The sequence below is a fragment of the Coturnix japonica genome, chromosome 1 (assembly GCF_054131305.1).
Source record: "Coturnix japonica strain WE chromosome 1, WE-NBRP24, whole genome shotgun sequence".
In the NCBI taxonomy this organism is placed as follows: Eukaryota; Metazoa; Chordata; class Aves; order Galliformes; family Phasianidae; genus Coturnix; species Coturnix japonica.
Genome location: NC_140663.1, coordinates 62,768,777 through 62,792,447, shown reverse-complemented (window position 1 = coordinate 62,792,447; position 23,671 = coordinate 62,768,777). Strand labels below are relative to the sequence as shown.

General features: G+C 38.4%; 1 protein-coding gene across 8 annotated transcripts; it reads right to left on the bottom strand.

Moving 5' to 3' along the window:
• Positions 1 to 489: 489 nt before the first annotated feature.
• Positions 490 to 23,632, bottom strand: LOC107316671 (solute carrier organic anion transporter family member 1C1-like). 8 transcript variants are annotated; one of them, XR_014944488.1, is made up of 15 exons: positions 21,548 to 21,926; positions 20,114 to 20,259; positions 18,897 to 19,038; positions 18,613 to 18,745; positions 17,252 to 17,382; positions 16,837 to 16,983; positions 13,621 to 13,719; positions 12,581 to 12,820; positions 10,319 to 10,483; positions 8,777 to 8,972; positions 5,757 to 5,922; positions 3,998 to 4,868; positions 3,196 to 3,260; positions 2,149 to 2,266; positions 490 to 1,335 (listed from the first exon to the last, which is right to left on the bottom strand). XR_014944488.1 is itself a non-coding variant. In XM_085542768.1 (15 exons), exons 2-15 carry the CDS (start codon positions 20,222 to 20,224, stop codon positions 1,113 to 1,115), a joined length of 2,118 nt encoding a protein of 705 aa, XP_085398894.1. In that variant the 5' UTR covers positions 20,225 to 20,259; positions 23,517 to 23,632; the 3' UTR covers positions 490 to 1,112. The 8 variants fall into 8 exon arrangements, 5 of the variants coding, with proteins under 5 accessions (XP_085398894.1, XP_085398901.1, XP_015723939.2 ...); XR_014944489.1 differs by having other exon boundaries at positions 4,781 to 4,868; XM_085542768.1 differs by lacking the exon at positions 21,548 to 21,926 and adding an exon at positions 23,517 to 23,632 and having other exon boundaries at positions 4,687 to 4,868.
• Between the last annotated feature and the right edge of the window lie 39 nt (positions 23,633 to 23,671).

Here is a 23,671-nt window from a genome sequence, read left to right as displayed (position 1 = left end):
CAAACTTAAACAGAGCGTTTGTATCATCTATACTAGATAAGTTTTCATTCCCACTTCCTTAAAACGCGCACTTCTTCTCTATTGTTTTTGGCAGTTTGTAATCAGAGTTCTGAATACAAAAGGCACAAGGCCTAAACGTGCTGGACATTGTCTTTTAGCAAAAAAGTGCATGTAACTTCATCTGCAGGGACAAGATCTAAAGAACTTGCTTTCAGTGAGTACCACATCAGCATTCCCCTATTTCCGTGCTCGCACCTATGCAGGGCTGGTGGTTCATGAAAGATGGGATAGTCATGTCACCTGAAGCATCCCTGGACTAATCTACCTACTGCACTTTGTGAAACTGCAAGCTTTCAGCACTGTATTTTATGTCTTGCTGGTAGTTCCTTAAACAAGGAAGAAATTCTGTATACCATAAGTGAAGTGGCTACTGGGAAAAAATGCAAACAAACATGTAAACAACAACAAAAAACAACCAATAAAGAAACGTAACTTTAATATCTATCAATTTATTGCTTCAGTTTACAATAAGTTTACTCAAACTCAGAACTGAGATGTGCTGCAAAATTAATACGCTATTTTCTTTTATTTGCAGTCCATTTTGATTGTAAACGTGTTCAAGCCAAACCCTAGCATTTCTGTGCAGTTCTTGTTCATATGACCACTGGCAGCCCTAGGGCTCTCACCTGAGCAAGGGCTGTAGGACCAAGTTTGTAACAAGGAACCACACCATAGAAGCCAACAGAGACTTTGGACTTGGAATTAAAATGGTAAAAATGGAAAATAAGCTTATTGTAGATTTCATCTTTTTAATTTTTAAATTATAATCAAAATGATGACACTGAATAAACCTGATCAGTCCTATAGGCAAACTAGAAAAGGACTGGGAATATGAGGATGGAAGAGTCCCCCCAAATTTTGAAAACCTTTTCCCTCTATTTTGTTCAGATAATGAGAAGAAGAGAATAGGGTGAAGCAGCTTCAAAGTCAGTGTTTCAAAGGTATTTTTTGAACCTCCAAATGTAAACCAGCTGTTGAAGTCAGGTAGACCCCTGTTGTGCTTAGAAGAAATTGGAAACTAGGCAAAGCTAAGAAAAAGCCTTGTTTCCTTTTTACATACAAGTTTCTTCACTTTCTTCTGAGGTTTTTGCACCAGGAAGAGCATCTTTTTTGTTCACTGTAACTGATTCTTTGTTGATTGTTTCTTCTGCAGTTTTAATGTCTGTCATATCTTTGCCATCTGTTTTGAAGCGTCTCATGATTAAAACACAAAGCACCATGTACAAGACACAGCACCCTGCCCGTAGTCCTGCAATGAGGCCAAGATAGACATTTCTAGGGGGAGAAAAATTAAAAAAATAAAAAAAATACATTTATATTACTATTTGCCACTTCTGAGTGAGAGGGGAAAAAAAAAAAAAAAAAAGGAAAAAAAAAAAAAGATACCTAAATCATTTATTCCCAGCAAGGTATCTTTCTATGTTTTGGTAAATGACAAGTAAAAAACAATCTCATAGTTTTCAGTCTCAGACAGGCCCTAATCTGGTCCTATGCTTCTTAAGGAAATGTCTCCTGTCTGAAGAGTTCAGCAGATGGTGGGCTTTACCTGCTCACCCAACCTTCACTCATCCCCAGGTGAATATGGCGAAGTTTCTTACATGTGAGGAACCAGAGAAATGACTGTTGAGGAAAAGCATCCGCAGTGCTACAACTATTCTACTGTTCCTTGGTCTCTCACAAACTCAAAGCACTGCAGAATTATTCATTGCACTAGGTCTTCATTGAAGGAACTATTTCTGGTGATGTAAGGGAGTGCAAAGCAATGTCATACATTAGACTTGCAAGGCTGGATGCGGCACTGGGCAGCTTGATCTGCTGGTTGATGACCCTGCACATGGCAGGGGAGTTGAAACTAGATGATCATTTATGGTCCTTTTTAATCCAGGCCATTCTGTGATTCTACTGGTTTCTAAAAGTATATGGTTTCTTTGATCTATCAGTGATTAGTTAAAATACATCATTTTACTGCTTCGGTATCCTAATCTACTTCTTAAAAAATTATTGTGGGCAGAATGTATTGCAGTTCTTACTGGTCAAAGATGTCTCAGAAGCCAAATTTCTAATCACTTACTGATGACTTTAGCTTACCTGAATGCTTTTGTGTCATATATTCGGCAAGACCCAGATCCCCCACAGCTTTTTGTCCCCCATTTCAAGCAGGTCTCATCTATCAAGGCACCAAAATAAATAGGGGCTGGGAGTCCACCTGCAAAGAAAATTCTTATTACATGATCTCATTTATGCAGATCTCAGAGTTTAACATTATGGTGGAAAAAGAATAAAATTAACAGCAGAGTTTCTGAATTACAGCTACCTAGAATGGGATGAAAAATCCTGCACTGGCTTTGAGAGCAAAAGACTTGTGAAAATTTTTAGGTAGGGACAGGTATCTAAAGAAGATTATATACAGAGGTGAAGGGGAGGCGAGGGGGGATGTTGCTAATTCCACTTTAATGGTAGTTTAGTAGAATTCTAATTTTATCTACAAAGATATAATATAAATAAATTTTCAGTCCCCAGTATGGAAATTACGTGTCATCGTATATTAATATCTATGTACACTAATGTATCTGTTCAGTCAGTTTGCAAATAAAAAATGTTTAGCACAATGCCAGGGGCTCCAATTATACTCTCAATCAAAACCAACCATCCAGCATGTGTTACTAATGGATTACTGAAAGATTCCCATGAGATAGCTATGATGCTTTAATACTATCAGTAAGTTATAATGTGATTTTGGTATGAAATCTTTTAGCAATATTGTTAGCACAAGACTGATTCCCTACAGCATTCAGATGAAAGATCCAAATAACTATTTGGGTGTTTCTTCACTGGGGAGATTTCAAAAGCCAGGGTATCCAAACTAACCGTGCTTAGACAGATGCGTCTGAAAACCAAACAAATAAGAGTACAACACACTTTCATTTCTTTGACTAATTCCTTCACTGCACAGAAAAAAAATCTGAGGAGATAATCATAAGTAATTGCATACCAGGAAACATATAGCTATCTCTTCCAAACATTCTGAAATGTATTTTCTGCTTATGACTAAAGTTCTTCCAAATTCGCTCTCTCAGAGTTTTGGTCTATTTCTTGGATTGCCTACTTGAATGACACAAAGAAATGAAGCTTTACCTAGTATTCTACCACCTAAAGTTTCGATCCCAACAGCAAAGGATTTCAGATCTGGTGAAACAGATCTAAAAAGGAAACAAAAATAACACATTGTTTAGACATTTCAAGGAGCAACAGAGAAATACATTTAATAGCTGATTGCTGTGCTGTGAACATCTGCACATGCACCACTGTGAGAGTAATGTGGCTGACTTATCAGAGCTCACTCAACACCAACTGAAAATGTTCACCAAAGGTATAAATCAGATGCTGAGCCTTCTGTTTATTTCAGTGGATGAAGTCCCATCAAAATTGTTGGGGGTATTTACAGAAACTACTCTTAAAACAAAGGAGAGAAAATTGCAAAGATTTCTGGGAGAAGATGCACAAGAAAACTGAAGTGAACCAAGTAAAAGTAGTTAATTTGTTCCACGAATTCAGCTCCAAGAAGCTGCCTTTTCTTCTGAAGGGGCTGTACCAAGGAGCCTGTACCAAGGTGAACAGAGAGCAGTAATGAGGTTGTGCAATCCCTGCAAGCTACCTGCAGATAAAACCCACCTCTGTCTGCATTTTACACAGAAACAGTAGAAGTTTGTTACCTACAAGATCATCTCATTCCTACCAGTGGATATACAGCCTGTGTCCATCAGAGGAATTAGAAGAATTCACAAAAAGCTGCAGAGAGTACTGAGCTGGCACAGGAGCAGGCAGGGGGTTTGCCATGGCCAGGCTGAACAGGATTTACACTACACTACGCCAGGTCATCATCTTTTCAGCAATAACATTAATGGCTACTCATTATACACATTAGTATTCTGGAAACCTTGCCCAGTCTTGTCCATAATCCAGGCAAGAACGTCTGCACCCAGAAGTACTGCAAAAGAGTGAGCAGCTTTAGGGAAGACAGTTAACTAGCCATGTGCACAGACTGCTGATGATTGCAATTCACCCATAAGCATAACTGGAAAGAAAGTGTCGTGCAAAAGGTACAGAGCATTGTCTTTTCTTCTGAGAGCAAAATAGCAGTGCCACATTACAACCGAAGGAACAAAAATAAAAAATTATTGCTGCTGACATTGTTCTGTTTGTAATCTGTTCATGTCTGTCTTGATATAAAATGGGAGTAGTGAGTTTCTCAGAACACACAAAACATTCTGAGCCAACAAGGCTTTACAAAGGTGAATGCTTTTCTCTGTGGTAACGTGAACAGCATAGACACCTTGGACATGACTTAGCACCACACTCATTTTGAGTTCATGGATATATTAAACACATCTCTGTCACTGGAAGTGAAATGTCAGCATAAGGCTTACCCACTCCTTACCAAAGTACCAACTCAGCCTTAAACTGGAATTAGGGAAAGGTACAAAGCCCCAGTGTGGTCAAATTGGTCAAATGTGGTCAAATTCCTCACAATAGGAATCAAATGGTATTTTCCTTTTTTGAATCAAATGGTCTATTCCTTTTCTCTTTCCCCAAGTGTTATGGTCAAGGTAAGGTAAAGTATTTCACCTAAACATAATCATGTATGTAGGAGTGCCTCCTAAGGCTAAAATAAATGCACATGCAGTCTGTAATGCTAAAAAATAGGGAAATGCTTTGGTACAGCTCTCTCTTTGGCACTGTCCCAAAACTGCAGATGCATTCCCATGTCCATGCTCTTGTCCTTCCACACAGCTGCAATTGTGAAACACCTGAAAGGAGAAGATGAGAAGTCATTTAATCAGAATTCAGTAACTCAAGATCATTTTAGTAGCTAGATTTTTCACTCTCCTTAACAGGCGGACTGTTGTTTACAGTGAGAGGACCTCCCTAGTAATCTTTGCAGTCTGATGGCCAAGTTCATTAGTATGCTCCAGTCGCTTTACACTGCTCCAGTGACACAAAGCAACTGTGATTCTAGTTTCAGCCATGCCATTGTGAGGAATGATGGAGCTCCGTGTAAAGTGAAGACAGGTAAAAGCTATAAAATTCAGATGTGAACTGTTATTCTGCTGAGGGATTCTGTGAAGTACATAAGTAAAAAGTATGTAGATATGAACACAGAAATGAACACTAACAATCAGGGTACCTATGCATCCAAAATAGCATTTGGTGCTGAATTGAATGTGAGATGTTTCATAGCTTTTGAAGTTAGCAAGAGACATAAGTTTGAAAACCAAATCCCCTGAAGTGAATGAAGCAAGAGAATATGGCTACAGATGCAACAGTATGAGTTTGAAAATACAGCCTGTCTTTTCAGTGTTATTATGAAGACATTTCTGCTTCTGTCAGAAGACATGGATATAGTAAAAGACCTAGTGAGAAACGTAAAGCCAAATTCACAGTTATGCTGCAGAAAATAAAACTAGTTTTTAACAAAATCAAGAAATGTAAGGCAAAAGCCTTATGTTTCATGTCTTGCCTGAGTTCATTCACCTCACCAAAATTCTGTTAAAACATACAATTCAATCATTCATTCAGTCTCTACTACCAAATTAAAAAGTAAAACATGGACATGCAATTTCTTAATCACAAGGCCAAAAAAACCACTATGTACTGAGAAATCTAATTGTCTACACAATCATTTACTTTACATTTACCATATTCTTTCCCATCCCAGTTGATGATTTACATCCCGCAAAGCAGGCTGTCATGTACGTGATCCCATTGTCCCCACATACAGGATCCCACTGATCCACCTTGCAGCTGCAGTCAGCATTGCAACTGGCCATGAAACTGTTTTTAGGGGAGGAAAGCTGTTTAAACCTGGAGAAAAAGAGCAAGAAACAAAATAATTATATAGTAAAATTAAATATTTAAACAAAATACAAGAGAGTAGGCTGGAAAAGAGAGAGAATGTGAAACAATCAATATGGACAGACATCTGCTATCATCTAGAAGACTGAATTTATTGTATGGAGACAACTAATTTTGACCAAGCCAAACTGCTCTTGATATTTTTCATCATCTGCTAATGTTTTTATGGATTGTTGCTGAAAAGGTATGGAACTCATACACCAGGTATTTCTGGCTAGAGAAAATTACTAGGTGTTACTTTTTCATTTGAAACCTCACCTGAAAGAAAATTGCACTTAAAAAATCTCTTATCACACATGGACTACGCTTGCCCCTAGCATTACTGAAGATCAAACTGTATCTGAGTACTGGAAATGATAACAAAAAAAACAACATAAAAATACAGCAGCAAGATACCCTTGATGGTGGTTCACTGAATCAGAGCTGGCCAGTGGCAATCAAAGTTGCACTAGTCTGAAAGAAAATAGCTTTGTTCAGCAGCAGCCTTGCATCTGGATCAAACCAAAATAATTGGAAGACAACTAGAATCAAGAATGTAAAAAGCAAAATACTAAGAGCATGGTGGAAGAGTTTGATTTTCAGAAAGCATTAGGAGCTCACTACCTACAAATCACCTCTGCTTTGAAGAGTCTCCCTAGTTAAAGTTTCAACACTGTTTCTTTGTCTTTTGCCTTTTCTTTCTACCTGCCCCTCTATCCAAAACACTTTTCAAGTGGGCAACATTTATCCTAAAAGTTTTGGAAAGTAAAATATCAAGAATGGATTATGTGTTCAAGCATAGGTATCTCTGCTGGGCAAATATCTTACATCTTTTATGTAACTACCCTCAGAGCTGAACTGGGTTTCAAGTTTCACAAAACACCTAGATATTCTTCTGAACATAAAACACTTCAAAAACAAAACTAAACAAAACACAGGACTGAGCTTCTGTCTGAACTGAAAATCTAGCAAGCCCTGCAGGATTCAGTTTAATCCTTTCAAATCCCTTGAAATTTGTTGGACCTGACTGAACTAATTTTAAACAGTAGGCAATTGTGGCAGGCTGCTAGAGTCAGCAAAATGCAGGATGCACAGCCATGGTCCTGCTAAGGAAGGGGAAATATTTACGTGCTCACCACATTGTCCTGGCAGCATCATTTCCCACTTCCCAGATGAAAAAATGGACTCAGGCAGGTCAGCAACTCCAAGTACCAAGAGAGGCTGGTAACTAACTACCTATGCAAGCTGGCAACTGCTCATCTAGAGAACAGTGCATTCTAGAGGCAAAGCTACTAGAGGGGATATTGGGAAAGCCACTTTCCACAATGTTTTTGTCTCCTACTCCCTACATGGAAGCAGGGACAAACTTTAAATTATAGCTCTGAAATAGAGTATAAAGATTTCAACTGTCTATGATGAATTTAATTAGTCATCTGTTAGCATACAAGAGTATATTGAGTCTAAGAGCATATTGGGAGGAGTGGCTGACACACTGGAAGGCTGCGCTGCCATTCAGCAAGACCTGGACAGACTGGAGAGCTGGACAGCTAGAAACCAGATGAGGTTTAACAAAAGCAAGTGCATTGTCTTGCACCTGGGAAGGAATAACTGCAAGCATCAGTAGAGGTTGGGACATGACCAGCTGGAAAGGAGCTCTGCAGAGAAGGATATGGGTGTCCTGGTGGACAACATTAGTTGTCCATGAGCTAACAGCTTGCCCTGGTGGCCAAGAAGACCAACAGGATCCTGGGGTGCATTAAAAGGAGCATGGCCAGCAGGTCAAGGGAGGTGATCCTCTCCCTCTACTCTGTCCTGGTCAGGCCTCACCTGGAGTACCACACCTGGGCTCACCTGGAACCCACTTTTGGGCTCCCTGGTACAAAAGAAGATAGGGATTTCCTGCAGAGAGTCCAGCAGAGGGCCACAAAGATGATAAAAGGGCCTGGAGCACCTCCCCTATGAGGAAAGGCTAGGTGCCCCGGGTCTGTTCAGCCTCAAGAAAAGAAGACTCAGATGATCTTATTAATGTTTCCAAATATGTTGTGTGGGAGTCAAAGGGACACGGCCAACCTCTTTTCAGTGGTTGTGAGGAACAGCCATAAACTGGAGCAAGGAAGTTCTGCACCAATACTTGAAGGAACTTCTTCACAGTAAGGGTGACAGAGAACTGGAACAGTCTGCCCAGGGAGGTTGTGGATTCTCCTTCTCTGGATATATTCAAGACCTGCCTGGACGTCTATTTGTGCAACCTGCTGTAGGGAGCCTGCTTTGCAGGGGGTTGGACCTGAGGATCTCTAAAGGTCCCTTCCAATCCCTACAATTCTGTGTCTTCTGTGTCTTCCATACTGCCAGTATCTTGCAATACACAGTTTGGGAAAGGAATTGTCCAACTCTAATTAAATTTGAAAAACAAAATCAAATCATTCTGCGCAGTGCCAGCACTAGGCATCCTTCCATCCTGACAAGTCTATTTCACTATCTAGGATTTTCTTATGTCACCGGCAAAGGAACGATAGAGTGGTATAATCACAGCAGCTACACTGTAGCAGAAAACACACTGCTTGACACATGTGGAAGACCCAATACACTTCAGTTAGAATGAAAATACATTCTCTTAAACAGACATATATGTATATCTACATACACAGTAAATCAGCAGCAAGGTAACGTTTTGGAACTCACCCAAATTCAATTTTTTTTCCTAGATTAGAAGGTTTATAGTCCAGATGAGACTACAAACTCAGTTTATGAGAGCAGAGGAAGACATGCCCCATGCTCTGCATGACACAAGGAGCAACAAACACAAATCCAGGGGAATACAAACCCAGAGTAAGGCACTGTAAGACCAGCCAGCTGGAGCACCTCACAATTGCACATAAAGTACAAGAGGTTTAACAGATATGCTACTATAAAGGAGATGCATGCAAACTTTGCCATTCCAGTTACGTGAAGTTTGAATTTCTTGATCAAATAGCCTCCTAGAAACATCCCCAGGATTGTAATGGGTAAAAGTATCACACCTGCAAATAAAAGGTAACAAAAAGGTGTTAACTGCTGCTGCTGCTTGAATAGACCTGTTTTTTTAGAAGAAATATCTAGTATTAGTACTTTCTAAAATATCAGATACCTTTTTTGGACAGATCGTTTGAGGTTCTAAGAATTTTTATTACCTTTAAATAATTTAGTTTACTTCATTTTCATTCAAGTCCTGTTAGGGCTCAAAAATTCTTTTCTCCTCAACATTTCCTACCTTTTAATTACATTGTTGTTTGCATGCATACTGAAGCAAGAATACCAAAACAGGTGCCTATAAGAAACTCAAGTAAATGAGAGAAGTGTCTTAGCTTATGGGCATTTCTTCATCTAAAGCAACATACTTTCTAACAGCTGGAGAGGTAGGGGGGAACAAAAAAAAAAAAAAAAAAAAAAAAAAAAAAACACAAAACAAACAAACAAACAAACAAAAAAAACATGAAAGAAAACTCTGTCTCATTTTGCTTTGGGTTCCATTTTGTTTCAACAGTGAATCATATGAATCATCTAAAGATTTGCATTTAGATATTATCAGTTCAGCACTTCACAGACTCCAGTCCTGATACTCACATGCAAACTAGAGAGCTTTTGCAAGGTTTAATTGTGAGGGGTTGTTTATGAAATCCAAAAAAAAATAGGAAATTGCCTTCAAATTAAAGCAATGGAATACAAATTCTGCAATGTCTTCAAATACCCTGATCTTATTGCCAGATTATAAACCCATATTAATCCATCACTGTAAGATTAATATCACTTCAGCACTGGTTTTTGTTTTGTTTTGTTTTAAAAAGACTACAAAGAACTTATTTTTGAGGGAACCAGCAAATAGAGAAAGAGCTTTGAGCTGAAAGAAGTGACTTGGCATTTTACATTTCAGTTTCTCGTTGCATATAAAAACTGTATTTGTCATCAAAATTGAAGAACACTTATAGCAGAGCTTTATTCTGAAAGGAAAATCAGACATGTCTTGGTCTTTTAGTTCTTAGTTCATTGTAGTTTGTGTGGGATATTTTTGTTCACAAACACAGACACAATCCCAATCTCAGTCTTTTAAAAAAGCATCAGCCAAAAACATCCATCCAGTGCTAATAACCCTCTAGTTGTCTAAATTAGGTAGACCAGGAAAACAAACATTATTATTTAACTAAATTTAAAACTAATTAATATCAGTTTTTAAAAATGGTGGAAAAATAATAAATCTCTACTTTTTTCTTTTTTTTTTACTTTTTTTTTTTTTTTTTTACCAAAAACTTCACAGAAGATCATCGTAGAAAAGGATACAAAGAAAACTTCATTTCCGAAACCGGAATTTAAAATAAGGACATGTACCTACCAACTAGAAAGATGGCTTTTGCTACTGATACATTAAATTGCTGCTCCATAAACTTTGTCTCATATGTTATCAATCCAACAAGAGAATTATACTGCAGAATGGTGAGGAAGACATACACCAGGAAAACTGGATTTCCAAACAATTTCTTCAAAGTTGGTAGGAAATCTGCAATGGAGAGGTACATGCTGTACACCCTGCTAAACAGAGAAGAGTTGTTGTGGCATCCTTTGACTGTAAAACTAAGCTTGATTTAATTAATGTCTGTACTGTAGGACATAATTCTTTGGCAATCAAAACATACACTGGTTCAAGTGAGAGTTTCCCTTTCCCAGCACTTAACCTACAGAGCTATTACTGCATGACACATCAAGGCCAAATGGCACAGTGAATGCTGGATTGAGCAAGAGAAATCCTAGATTATAGAATCATACAATCCTTGGAGTTGGAAGGTACCTTCAAAGTCATCTAGTCCAACTCCTCTGCAATGAACTGCGACATCTACAGCTAGATCAGGTTGTTCAGAGACTGGTCCAGACTGGTCTTGAATTTCTCCAGGGACAGTACTTCCACCATATTTCTGGGCAACCTATTCTAGCACTTCACCAGCCTTATGGTAAAAAGCTTCTTCCTTATATCCAGCTTAAATTTCCCATCTTTCAGTTTGAAGCCATTTCCCCTTATCACAGCAGCTCCTGCTAAAGAGTCTGTCCTCTTCTTTCTTATGGTCCCCAGCAAAGAGTTGATGCTAACAGGTTGGTAGCTGGGTTGTCCTTTCTACCCTTTCTACCCTTCTTAAAAACGGATGTGACATGACTTCATATATCATTGAGAGGGGCTTGGTGACTGCGTCAGCCAGTTCCCTCAGGACTCTGGGATGCACTTCATCGCACACATTATCTTGTATGTGACAGCATACAGCACTAAAACTTGCAACAGTGTAGAGGACAGTGCCCTGAGAAGAGCCTTAAGACTTTATTACATACAAACTGAAAATTTTGGTGCCTAAAGGCAGGAGCTTCACAAACCACATGCAAGCCCTGCAAGAAGTCAATATTCAGAAAAAGGGAGGGAGTACGTGGCCCAAGTAAAGGCTAGAACATTTCCTGAGATCCTTGACTGGAGCACTCATGTCAATAACATTAAGACAGTGAAGACAAAAACCTGCACTGAGCTTATAGTCTATCAACTGTAAATCACACCTAAAAGTACTTCACCAGGCAATATCCTGCCCATCCCTTACACATGCATGCATCCAATTAAAGCCATAGGGGAGTGAGTACAGCCATGAGTAGTTGGACTTGATCTGGCATGTACTAAATTAACTCACTGAGATCATACATAGAAGCTGTGAATTCAGTGAAATTCCTCCAACTGTAGTACTAACACCTTTAGAATCATAGAATATTTAAGGATAATCTCTGTAGGGACCTTCCATCCTCAGGCAGATCAACATCTTCTCCCAGCTTGGTAACATCTGCAAACTTACTGAGGGTACACTCAACACCCTCATCCAAATCACCAATAAAGATATCAAACAGGGCCAGTTCCAGCACTGACCCTTGGGGAACACCACTTGTGACCAGTCGCCAGCTGGATTTAACTCCATTCACCAACACTCTCTGGGCCTGGCCTGCCAGCCAGTTCTTGACCTAACAAAGTGTGTACTTGTCAAAGCCTCAAGCTGCCAGCTTCCCCAGGAGAATTCTATAGGAGAGACAATGTCAAAAGCTTTGCTGAAGTCTCATTGACTACGTCAACAGCTTTTTCTTTGTCCACCAGTTAGGTCACCTGGTCATAGAAGGAGATGATGCTGATCAGGCAGCATCTGCCTTTCATGAACCCATGCTGGCTGGGCCTGACCACCTGGTTATCCCCCTTTGTTTCCCTCCCATATGTTGGCCACAGGTAAACAACAACCTGCTAGCTCATAAATGACAGACAGGTTGTTTTTCACTTTGTCATTCTTATATCTGTATGATAGCTACTAGATTGAACTGAGAATATACTCAAAGCAACAGTATGATCTTCCTCTAGCTGTCTGATGTAAGAACAGATTTCATCTGTGACTGAAACATATCCTTAGCAATTACTATTATTAATAATTAATATTGCAATAACATAACAATTGAGAGAAGTCATTCTTGACCACCATTTGCATTACAAAAATTTGCATTTTGCTGAGGTTTGGCAAACTTATGCTTAGCTCAAAATGGACTCCTGAGAGAGAATTCACACGCAGACATTTGGGCAATAATCTTTCACCTTTTACCGCCTCAGAGAACTTTAACTGTGGCTGAGCTGGGGGGTCTGTTTTACAGTGATCTCCTTGAGCAGGCAGATGACTGATTTTCTTTGGATTCTCATCCTCTCCTTCTTTTGTTAAGGAGTAAGGCAGAAAAAAGAAAGGCAATGAAGCAATGAAGTTCACTGCTCCACAGATGAGCAACCCAAGCCACCAGGCACCAACCCATCGAGTATCCTTGGGATTTATGTTAATAGCATCTGTAAGGTGTGGGAAGACAGGAAAAAAGAGATTAAATATCATGCAGATAATTAAACTGTTTATACACATCCTTTTATATGCAATTTAAAACAAAGGCATTTGTGTTTCACACAAAGAACATGAGGAACTGGGATGCAGCTTGTATCAAATCAGTTCCAGACAGTCATAAGACATGCCAATATCTTCATCTAGACACATGATAGCATTTTTTTGCTTCACTCTATGTGCTTGTGCAAGTACAGATATTTTGAGTACTTTCTGTGGGACAAGTGGCAGCAATAGGGCCCCTCACATTCAAAAGATAACCTCTTTTTCTCAGTCTTCGTCTGTTCCCTCCTTCTTCCATTCCCAAGCTTAATAGCTTTCCTTGAAGTTCCTCAAATTTTCAGCAGGATTAGGGACTTGAAAGTGATTTAGACAAAGAAACGAGGTTTCATATTAATTTTTACTATGTGTTTTTTAGGAGAACATACTTTTTACCGTCAAAAATGTAAGCGCTGTTTTCCTAGTGCAGAGAGCATTTACCCATTTGTTCTCAGTTGTGCAACAAGGGTGCTGCAAGGGCTTTAACAAGCCTATAAAGAGGCCCAAAATGTTTCTACAGTGGGGGTAAAGGGCTTAAAGTAAGGGTTATTCCAGTCACACTGCAGTTCTTTATATATTAAAATGGAAACAACATGAGTTTTTGAATAGGAAAACTCTCCAAAGAGCCCCCCTTTTTGGAGCAGTAAGCTGGGAACATGCACCTTAGCACACAGGTTACTGCATACATCTAATGCACCACCTCGCCATTTCTTACCGATATCCACAATGCCAATATCTACCCAGAGGCTGGCACAGAAAGATCCAAGCAGGAAACCCAGAGTCGGCCCAAACATTCCTGAGGACCTCACCAGTCCTGCAACAGAAGAGAGCAGTGTAGGAGAGTGAGGAGAACACTTGGCAAGAACAAAGAGAGAAGAGAAGCAAAAGAGGCAGGCACAGGTTGTGAGGGGACAACTCACCATAAAATACTAAGTGGCAGGTAGGAAAATAAACCATTAGTGGTCAAACCCACAATCTGCATTGAAGAATCAGGCAAAGTGAGGGTTGTAGAAGAAACAGGAAGAAAGAGAACATCACTCATCCCTATTCTTCTCTAATTTCAGATTTTCATTGTGGCGTCATTCAGTTTATGACCATTAATGAATGAACATGCAACTCTAAGAACTGCCGGAGGTATCATAAGCACATTTGCAACTACATTTGCAATCTCTATGATGTTCTTTCATCAGGCAACACAACAAGGAAATGTCAGTGTTTCAACAAAATTCATTAGGCATTATCTTTGTTGATTCGTGAAGCACCAGAATGAACAAATCAGCTAACAGCTGCGTTAATAGTTGCTTATGAAGTTCTATAAATATCACAAAATCTAATGATCAGGTCATGACCTCTTTAAAATCAGCTTTCAGTGTTACTGCTGGCCTCACTGGGGTTCCCTCTGCCTCCGTTTATCACAAGGTCGGAAGAAGACTGTTGCACCTAGAAGCAACTGAATCAGCTGCAAAGGCTAGCACATACCTATGAAGCTGAGGTTGTATTTTGAAGATACAGTATACAAGTAACCTGGGATATGACCACCAAGGCATTCAGGAGAAGATAAAAACATCCTCAAAATAATTTAAGCATAGGTCCTCACCACTTATTTTGATCAGTTGAAGACTACCTAGCTATGAGGTGGTCATGGTTTCAAAAAACAGTCAGTTATTCAGATTTCTGAATTCTAGAATAGGATTGCCACTTGGGAGATGTTTGGAGTTTCAGAAGGCTTAATTTTATTCTGAAAAAAAAAAGGAACTCTTGACCTGCTTGTTAGCTCTTGCCCATGGTTGGCAACATGCCTTGTAAATCCTAATATGTTTTCTACTGAAGAGATTTTTCTCCTGTTTTGCAAACTCTCTTCTGAATGCAGTGATTGCTCAGCTTGTGATGAAGGACTTGAAAAATAAACTTTTAGTTTATAATTTAACTGTACAATATTTCATCTTTGCTTCATTGCTCCAATTGCAAACTGATTTCAGTTACATCTCTCATTTAACTTCATTGGAAGATCTGGCCTTTTAGATAAAAGTCTGGTGTAACCAAAGTTACTGACTTCAGTAGAAAAAGGAATATAAGAGCAGAAGCCTGAAATTAGCACTTTAGGTTTATCCACTAGTCTAAGGCAGATCTTACTATTCCGAAGTATTTACTCTATCTTCAAAATTCAAATACTCAGTGACAAACTTCTAAAATAAACAGATTAAAAAACCAGCACATCCATACCAATGGCCTGGCCAGGTGTTGTGCAGTGTAAGTGTATTTCATTAAGATACTATAAGCTAACAGGTAAACTAAGAGGTGTATATGCAGTAATTTTGCATAGGTATGAAGCTTTTAGATTATTTACACTCTTGCGTAATCTTTAAATTCAAGAATAACTTCACTAAGTTAATATGCTTGTACTGTGATAACACAAAGCCAAATTAGTTCACTGAGATATTCTCCTATCACATTTTTGTATTTACCCTTTATAATTAATAAACAGACTAAATAAACAGTAAATCACTCAGACATATCAGTTAGTCATTCACTGTATATATACATAGCTTAGTCAAGTCCTTCTATTAATGAGTAACATAACCAGTTTTAAAAATTGTAGCATATACTTAGCCTCATGTATAATTATATTGAAATCATAGGCTCAACAGATACAGGCTTATGTACGAGTTCTCAACTCACTGATGATATTCCCTTCATTCAAACCTTCTGTGTCAGTGAGAAATCAATGAAAGTGAATTAAATAGCTTGACTATATTTTTAGCTTGAACACCTCTACTACCTTTGATTTATTATATTAACACTGAGTTTCAAATAAACTCAAAAATTCATTTATAAAAATGGCTTTTAAATCTTTATTGATATAGGCCAGATCTTCGTACATATATATTGGCAAGTCTATAGACCTAAACAGAAGTGAAATATCAAAAAATCATAAAATACTTGAATAAGTTAGGCGCATATTGGGTGGGCGTATTTTTGAAGCAGCCACTCCATCAGTGTAGTTGTCGTAAAAGATCACACCACTAAAAATGACGCTCTGAACAAAGTAAACCAATTTTACTGCCACAGCCTCCTTGGGTAACCTGTAGATATCCTCTCCCCCTAAAAACATCTGCAGTGGCCTAACCCAGTAGTACTTCTCACTGAGCACTTCCTGAAACTGTCTTGTTATCTCTATGACTGGCCCAGCTTCACCAAGCTTATTTCAGCCCGATGTTTTGTGCTCCCTCACATGCAAATACTAAGGTATTAAATCAGTTTGGCAATAAATAAATTAACTTGGGTGTAAGTAGTTCTGTCTTGAGCAATAAATTATCTTTCATCAAAACAACAACAAAATGTTCATTAGAAGGAATTTGTTACAACACCCTCTCAAAGGTTTTATTTTTTCCTCAGGTAACTAGTGACTATAAAAGGCTTTCATTAGGAAATGTATTCCTTGTAAATTTTAAAAAGTCAGATAAGAACTTCTGAAACACATGCTTTCATTACTGAGATGAAAGATAATTCTCCACACTAGGATGAATTTACTTTCTGAACCTGTGGTACTGAAAATTATGTGCTAGCTAAGGAAGGTATGATTTCACTTTGGAGAAAAGAGTATTTGACTGTGTTTCTTTTCATCACAGACAAAATTAGTACATGTAGCAGCAGCCACTCAAGGAAAGCAAAAGGACAGTTTGATAAATATTCTTCAAAGATAAAGATGAGATCACTTTTCCACTGCTTCTTTGTTTCTACAGCACAAATTATCCAGCACATATCAGAAAGACAGATTTATTTTTATAAGAGCATGAGCAGATAGATTTTATTTTTTATGATTATTTTTTGCTAAAAATGTTATAAAAAAGAATGCTGAGCTTAAAAATAATTCATGCATATATTACCTATGTAAAATGCTGAGTTTAAAAATAATTCATGCATATATTACCTATGTAAAATGCTGAGTTTTCTTCTTTAGAAAAATCATCGATGTATGAAACCCCCAGTGGCATAACTGGTGCTTCCCCAACTCCACGTAAAAGGTTCCCCACCAACACAAAGAGCCAAAGATAGGAATTCGATGTTTTTTCACATCCTGCAGGCCATAAATATTTAAATTTATGTGAGCATAATTCTGAAAGTACATTATTGCAATAGAAAGATAGCATCAATATATTTTTCATATTCACATGCATTTGTAATTGTGTGGGTTTGTATATGTCATGATTTCTAGCAAGGGCTTTGCTATTACATTTTGTAATTAAAAACAAAATAAATTGTAGTGGGGACAAGTAGAGGAAGGGAATCCAAAAAAAAAGAGGGGACATAAAATGGGGGAATCCAACATCAGAGCTTTATCTTACCTGAATGTTTCATTGTGCTGGGTGTTTCTGTAGCATCTGAGACTGGATGGCCCACAGAGGACGCTGGGGAGCAAGCTGATACACTTGTAGATGAGTTGTCCACAGTAACAGCTATCCTTTCATAATTATAACTGGAAAACAACTGTGTAAAATACAACTGACATATCAAAGACTATGTTTTGCAGAAAGCATGTATAAGCCTTGTGTTCATGGGGTTCCTGCCACACAGAGGCAGAGTGGAAGGGCTGCCCACTTCTAGCGCTTTCACTGAAAATAGAAAGAGTATCTATTTTCACACCTTTTTCAAAATACTGTGACCATTCTAATACCAGTATTTTCTTAAGTTAAAGAGCTTCTTCCTGGGCTTAAGAGATCATTCTTCTTACTGAAGGACAGTCAGAGTCTGTTCGCATCATTCTACTGTTTCCATACCGGCACCTGGGTTTCTAACCTATGTGACAGATGGGTAACATAGAGATATCTGTGTTTGTTTAAAACTACCAGGTTCGGGATGTAACACTAACCAGTCTTTGTTCATAAAGAGATTAATGCAGGCCTCAAAACCGATGTGCTAGTTTATATTTAGGTAGTCTCTACTAGAGGAAAGTAATTAAATTGAAACCAGCTTGAGTACATTCACGCTGCACTGGGATAAATGAGGAGTTGATATTCTATCTGGCTGTGTAATCAAGATCTAAGCTTTAATATTTTGATAGATGACAGCTAGGCCTCCATGGCCACCGTGTTTTCCTCAGTGTTGTGGAGAGTGGGCAATCTTCAAAGCTTGATTACAGGTTTGGGTTAAATCAGAAATTTCCTTTGATCTGCTTCTGGCCCATGCTATCTCATGCAGTGCAGTTTCCTGGCTACTTCACAGAGCAGTGACTGTGTCAGCTTTCTGAACAATGCTCCCAAGATATAATTCTTTTCATGACCTCCTTATAACAGGCAAGGGTCTTGGAGCTAAAGAACAGATATATTAAAAGCACAGTTAAATGATTTTATTTTTTGAGGGACAGAGGAGCTTTATTTTCAACCACTATTCACAGAGGATGCTGAAGGATTAGAGGTATGAACTGGTTTTGATAGCTATGTAAGTACAACAGCTTAGATCTGAAAGGGTATTTAGATATTTATTCTCCCTGAATTCAGTGGAGAATAATAAACAACTTCATAATTTCAAAAAGCTTAGCATGAAGAGCTGTCATGGGGGAAGAAACAAACCTCTTCCACTAAGATCTCATCACAATTCGCTAATACATCTGGAAGAAACCACAATTCTCAACTCAGATGTGTGATTAGCAAACCCTTTATACGGTTGAGGTGAATTCATACACAATATGAAAACTCTCCATATTTACCGTCCCATTAGGAACTGAGGCATCACTGACAAAAATGCTCCTAATGACATGATGAGACATCCAACAGCAATTACTTTCGGTCGATGAACTCTTGGACCAAGATAGCTCACCAGTACCATTACCATTAAGTTACCTGCATCATCAGGAGAGATCATCAATAATATTATGAGGGGGAAAAAAAAAAAAAAGAAAAAAAAAAAAAAAGAAAAAAAAAGAAAAAGGTTTGTAGAGGTAAAATATATTAAGAAGTATTATTTTTACATTTTTAAAAAGAGTACACATACCTAACTCAAAGCTGCCATCAATAATGCCAAATATTGATGATGAGATTTCAAATCTCCTTTCAATTTGACTGGACATGCTCTTCATGTAGCTTCCAGAAAATCCTTTTGCAAAAAAGGAAAAAGCTAGAGCTCCAAGAAATATCTGAAGAGAGAAAATAATAGTTTAGAAAACAATACATTTTTCTTTGTGGCTGAATTCCTCAGCAGCAGAAAAATCAAGTGCATTGCTTTTTAATTTTGCATGAAAAGGTCATTGCCATTTTTTTTATTAAAACAGAAGATTTTACTTTCATCTTCAGGACTGCCTGCAAAGCCTCTTCAACTACAAAGAAAATGAAAGCTGACGTGCACCTTCTATGTTTTTACCACGTACTCTTTTAGGCAATTTCCTTCCTTAGGGAAAACTTACAGGAAAAAGCTGTTTATTATTGGTATTATGACTGTGGAATGTTTTAATTAGCCCTCCTTCTCCTATTCTGAAAAATATGGACAAAACGATGCTTAAGTAGCTACTGTTCATCTTATAGCACACATTTAATTGATTTGCTAGTAAAACATGACCTTATCTTTTAATTGTTGAAAACATTTATTGACTTCTATATGCCTGAAATCATAGAATCCTTAGAGTTGTAAGGGACTTTTAAAGCTCATCTAGTCCACCTTCCATGCAATGAATGGGGACACACACAGCTAGATCAGGTTGCCCAGGGCCTTATCCAGCCTTGCCTTGAAAGTCTCCAGGGACAGGGCATCAGCCACATTTCTAGGCAACATGTTCCAGTGCCTCGCCACCCTCACTGTTAAAATCTTTTTTCTTGTACCCAACCTGTATCTACCCTCTTTAAGCTTGAAGCCATTTCCCCTTGTTCAGTCACCACAGACCCTGTTAAAGAGTCTGTCCCCTTCCTTCCTGTAGCTCCCCTTTGAATAATGAAAGGCTGCTATCATGTCACCTTGCAGCCTTCTCTTCTCCAGGCTGAACAGCCACAGTACTTTCAGCCTGTCCTCATAGGAGAGGTGTTACATCCCTGCGATCATTTTTGTAGCCCTCGTCTGGATGTGCTCCAACAGTTCTATGTCTCTCCTGTACTGAGGAATCATATCCTAGAGCATTATTTCCAAATCATGTAGTATAAAACATTACCGTACTGAATTTATTGAACTTTGGTAATGTCAGTATTCTAAAGAAAATACATAGTGAGGGTTCCTTTCCATACCTTTAGTTTTGAACAGTTACGGCACATAACCTTGGCAGGAACCTCAGAACTATTGCTGTCCTGGAAAGGTGGCTTGTCTTGAAGTTTGCCAGTGGTGATTATCTTGTCCATGGTTTTTCTCCTGTAGATCCAATCTCTTGTTCTTCCTGTTCGAAAAATATCACTATGATATCTTGGACACTGACACCTTAGATATTCCAGTCTGTCTAATTCCTCTAGGAACTTGTCAGAGCTCTCCTCCTGCAGGTCCTGGAGGCCAACTGAGCCCTGAGTGGAAGCCATTTGGGCAAACTATGGGCTTTTAGACTCTGTGGGTTGCAGGGCCATGGCAGTTTTCCTGGAGCCAGCCTACATAAATTACTCTACTTCACTAGTGTGTGCAGTTTTCCCAGATGAGACATCCAGGAGTAGTTTAGACTCCGTGAGAAAATCCACAGATGCCCAGAAGAGTAACAATTCTCCCCCAAAATTACTCCTACTGATAATGAATAGGCACTAACTATTAGCAAATAATAGGCACTATTGTCTGATACAGAGATATTAAGCCTCAGGAACATTCTTGTTTCAGTTTTGCAGCTTTCAGTTCTAAATCCTAATCCAGTAGCATCCACCACAAATGACTGTAGAAATCAAACACATAAATTTCAGAACGATCTACATTATATGAAAGGGATCATTTATATGAAAGATGATCTTAGCCTGCAAATCAAGAAGCACTGAAATAAATAAATAAATAAATAAATAAATAAATAAATAAAGTTTTAGATAATTTACGTAGGGTGAATTCAGGCTTAATTCAATTGTTAGAGGGTGGTAGCTGAATGACAAGGTTCTCTATACCAAACACATTCTTTATTGACTTATATTTTGCTGATGATTAACTTTGCGAAATACCTGCCTCCATTAAATAAACAACATTTAAATCAGTGACGTGGTTTTATTTTCACAATATTTAATGTCATACTGCCAGCTAATAATCTACTTTAAGCAAATCTTAAACTGCATAAACACATCTTCTCTTATGCCTAATGAAAGAACAGTTTCCATGCCCACTCAATAAAAATCTGAACTTTGGCAAAAGAGTGAATCATTGACACCAGCATCGTTTAAAATTAAATGAGGCCAGAAGAATGATAGAAATGACTGTTTTAAAATAACAATTAAGTGTAATAAAGGATTTTATTGACAAAGGGATAAAGCAACCCGCAGTCCACCAAGTTTATCCTTTTAAAAAGTCTAATTTGCAGAGTTCCTTTGTTGCACTTTATGTAATCTCTTTCAAACCCAGTGACTCCAAGATGTACACAAATCCTAGCTTGTCTGCAGTGCACTGGTGCTCAGCAATTAAGCAAGCAAACAAACAGAAGAAGGAAATGAGAGAGAGGAGACACAGCAAGAGAAACAGAGAGAGGGAGAGGCAGAGAGAGAACTTACTGTGTGTCACTTCTGCGTCAGGCTGTTTCTTTCCTGCGCCCTAGGGCTCTCAGGCTGGAAGCCAGTGCAACGTCACAGCAAAAGTGCTGCCTACTCAGAGGAATGGAGCACTCCAACACATTTTTTTAAACCTTGGATTTTCTTCTTAAGGTGATTGCAAAATGTTCCTGCAGCTTTGCAAAAGAAAGCAGGTTTCTCGTGCTGCCATTCCTTTGGCAGCCTATCCGCCTGCATGCTAGTCGTGCCAGCCTCTACCAGGAGGAACAACTGGTTTTCTCACTTTTTATTTATTTATTTATTTTAATTTAAAAGCCTAAACACTAACGCTGCTGAAGCACATCTCCAAACGTGACTCTCTAGCACCTAACTATGGAATAGCTCAGCTCACATAGAGCTGCTCTGAGAAGGCAGGCTGTATCATGCAGCCTCAGTGCCATGCAGCTATTGGTGCTTTTGAGAGATACTTAGATTAATTAGGTCTTCAAAAGGACATGAACTGTACATTTACATTGGACAGCTTTTGGTATGGGCCCTTGATTGTCATGACCCTGGTGCAGAACTGCAAGAGGGCTGCCCTCACGGTGTCCGAAAGAGAGGTGAATGCCCTCAGTAAATTTCAGCTTCGCATTGTAGATTGCCTGCCTATTAGAAATCAAGAATATCTGATGTAGCTATAGGTAGTTCCTGCAGAGGCCCACAGGAAATGTAGGGTGACAAACTGGCTGCAGACTGACCACACAGGAAAGATGAGCTAACCCAACTCTCACCTGCTAACCAACCACACACAGAAAATCCATTCTCATATCTAACAGAGCTCATACAAAGTGCAAAACTGTCACATCATGTTCTTCATTAAAGCAGAACTGTACAGCACAAAGGAAAAAATCTGATGTAGGTAGTCTTTCCAAGCTTTAGCAACACATTCTCAGGAACCCACAAATGCATAAGGTTTTGTTTTCCCCTGAAGCTTAGTAGTTAAATGAAGACAATCATCTTAACTGATACATTCACACTTGCTACTGAATTAATTAGTATCATTTTCTGGCACTTACGGTGATGATTTTATATTTATTGATTTATCATGGGTCTTGGTTTTGTTCATTTAAAGTTTTGATTTTCCCACTTTGTCAGTGGGACTCTACCCTTTAGCATGTCACAGATAATTAACAGATTAAAACTCAGCTTACTTCTATCTTTGAGTTATAAGATATGCAACACAGAAGATATTACTTACAGTAATTTCAATTGCAGTGTTTCCTCATTAGACTCTTAACAATAAATTTCTCAGACAATTAACTCAATTTTAACATGAGGAAAGAATGTATAAACTGAAATTTCTTCTTCTCCTAAAAGAGCTTGGAATGCAGAAAGTGCAATCAAACTTAGAGTACAGATAAACTAATAATCATACATTCATTTAGATTAAGAGTTATCTTTTCCTTGTGCTTTGTGCTTTAATTATTTAAAAATAATAATAATAATAATTTCTTAGAATCCTTCATCTGAATAAATCAGAATTCAAAGCTACACATATTGTAATCTACATTTAGACAGTCTTTAACTACCAGCACACTGCAAAGTTTGAGGAAAACCATATATAAACATTAGCAGTGGTAACCTATTTTCATTGCCATCAGCTTGCAACCAGGTGGACAAACAGACGTCTGTTGGAAATGCAATTGCAAGCCCTTTGTATATGTGGAGAGAAAGCAGAGCACATTTCTTAAAGTGGGACACCCAGAAATTTCCCATCAGTTCTTCTGTAAATGCATTTTAAAATTGAATATGAAGAGTTTTATCTATAGAGGGAATGTCATTTCTTGTGATTGTCGCACACAAATTAGAGGATCCACTGAAGTGTCAGCACCACATGAATTTAGTGCAGATACCTTGGAATGAGCCAGTCAGTCACAAGAGGAAAAAGAAGTATTTCCAAAGCTGAATTCTTTGCTCTATTTTGGATACTTACTTCAGAGTGAGATGAAATGAACTCCAGATGTGGCTGTGAAGCAAGGCAGCAAGATCAGCTTTTGACAGCAGAAAGTCAGGAGAGATGAATCCCACCATAGGAAATTTCAGCGCTGCTGTAGAAATTGTCTTCTATGGCTTTTGCAAACTGAACTT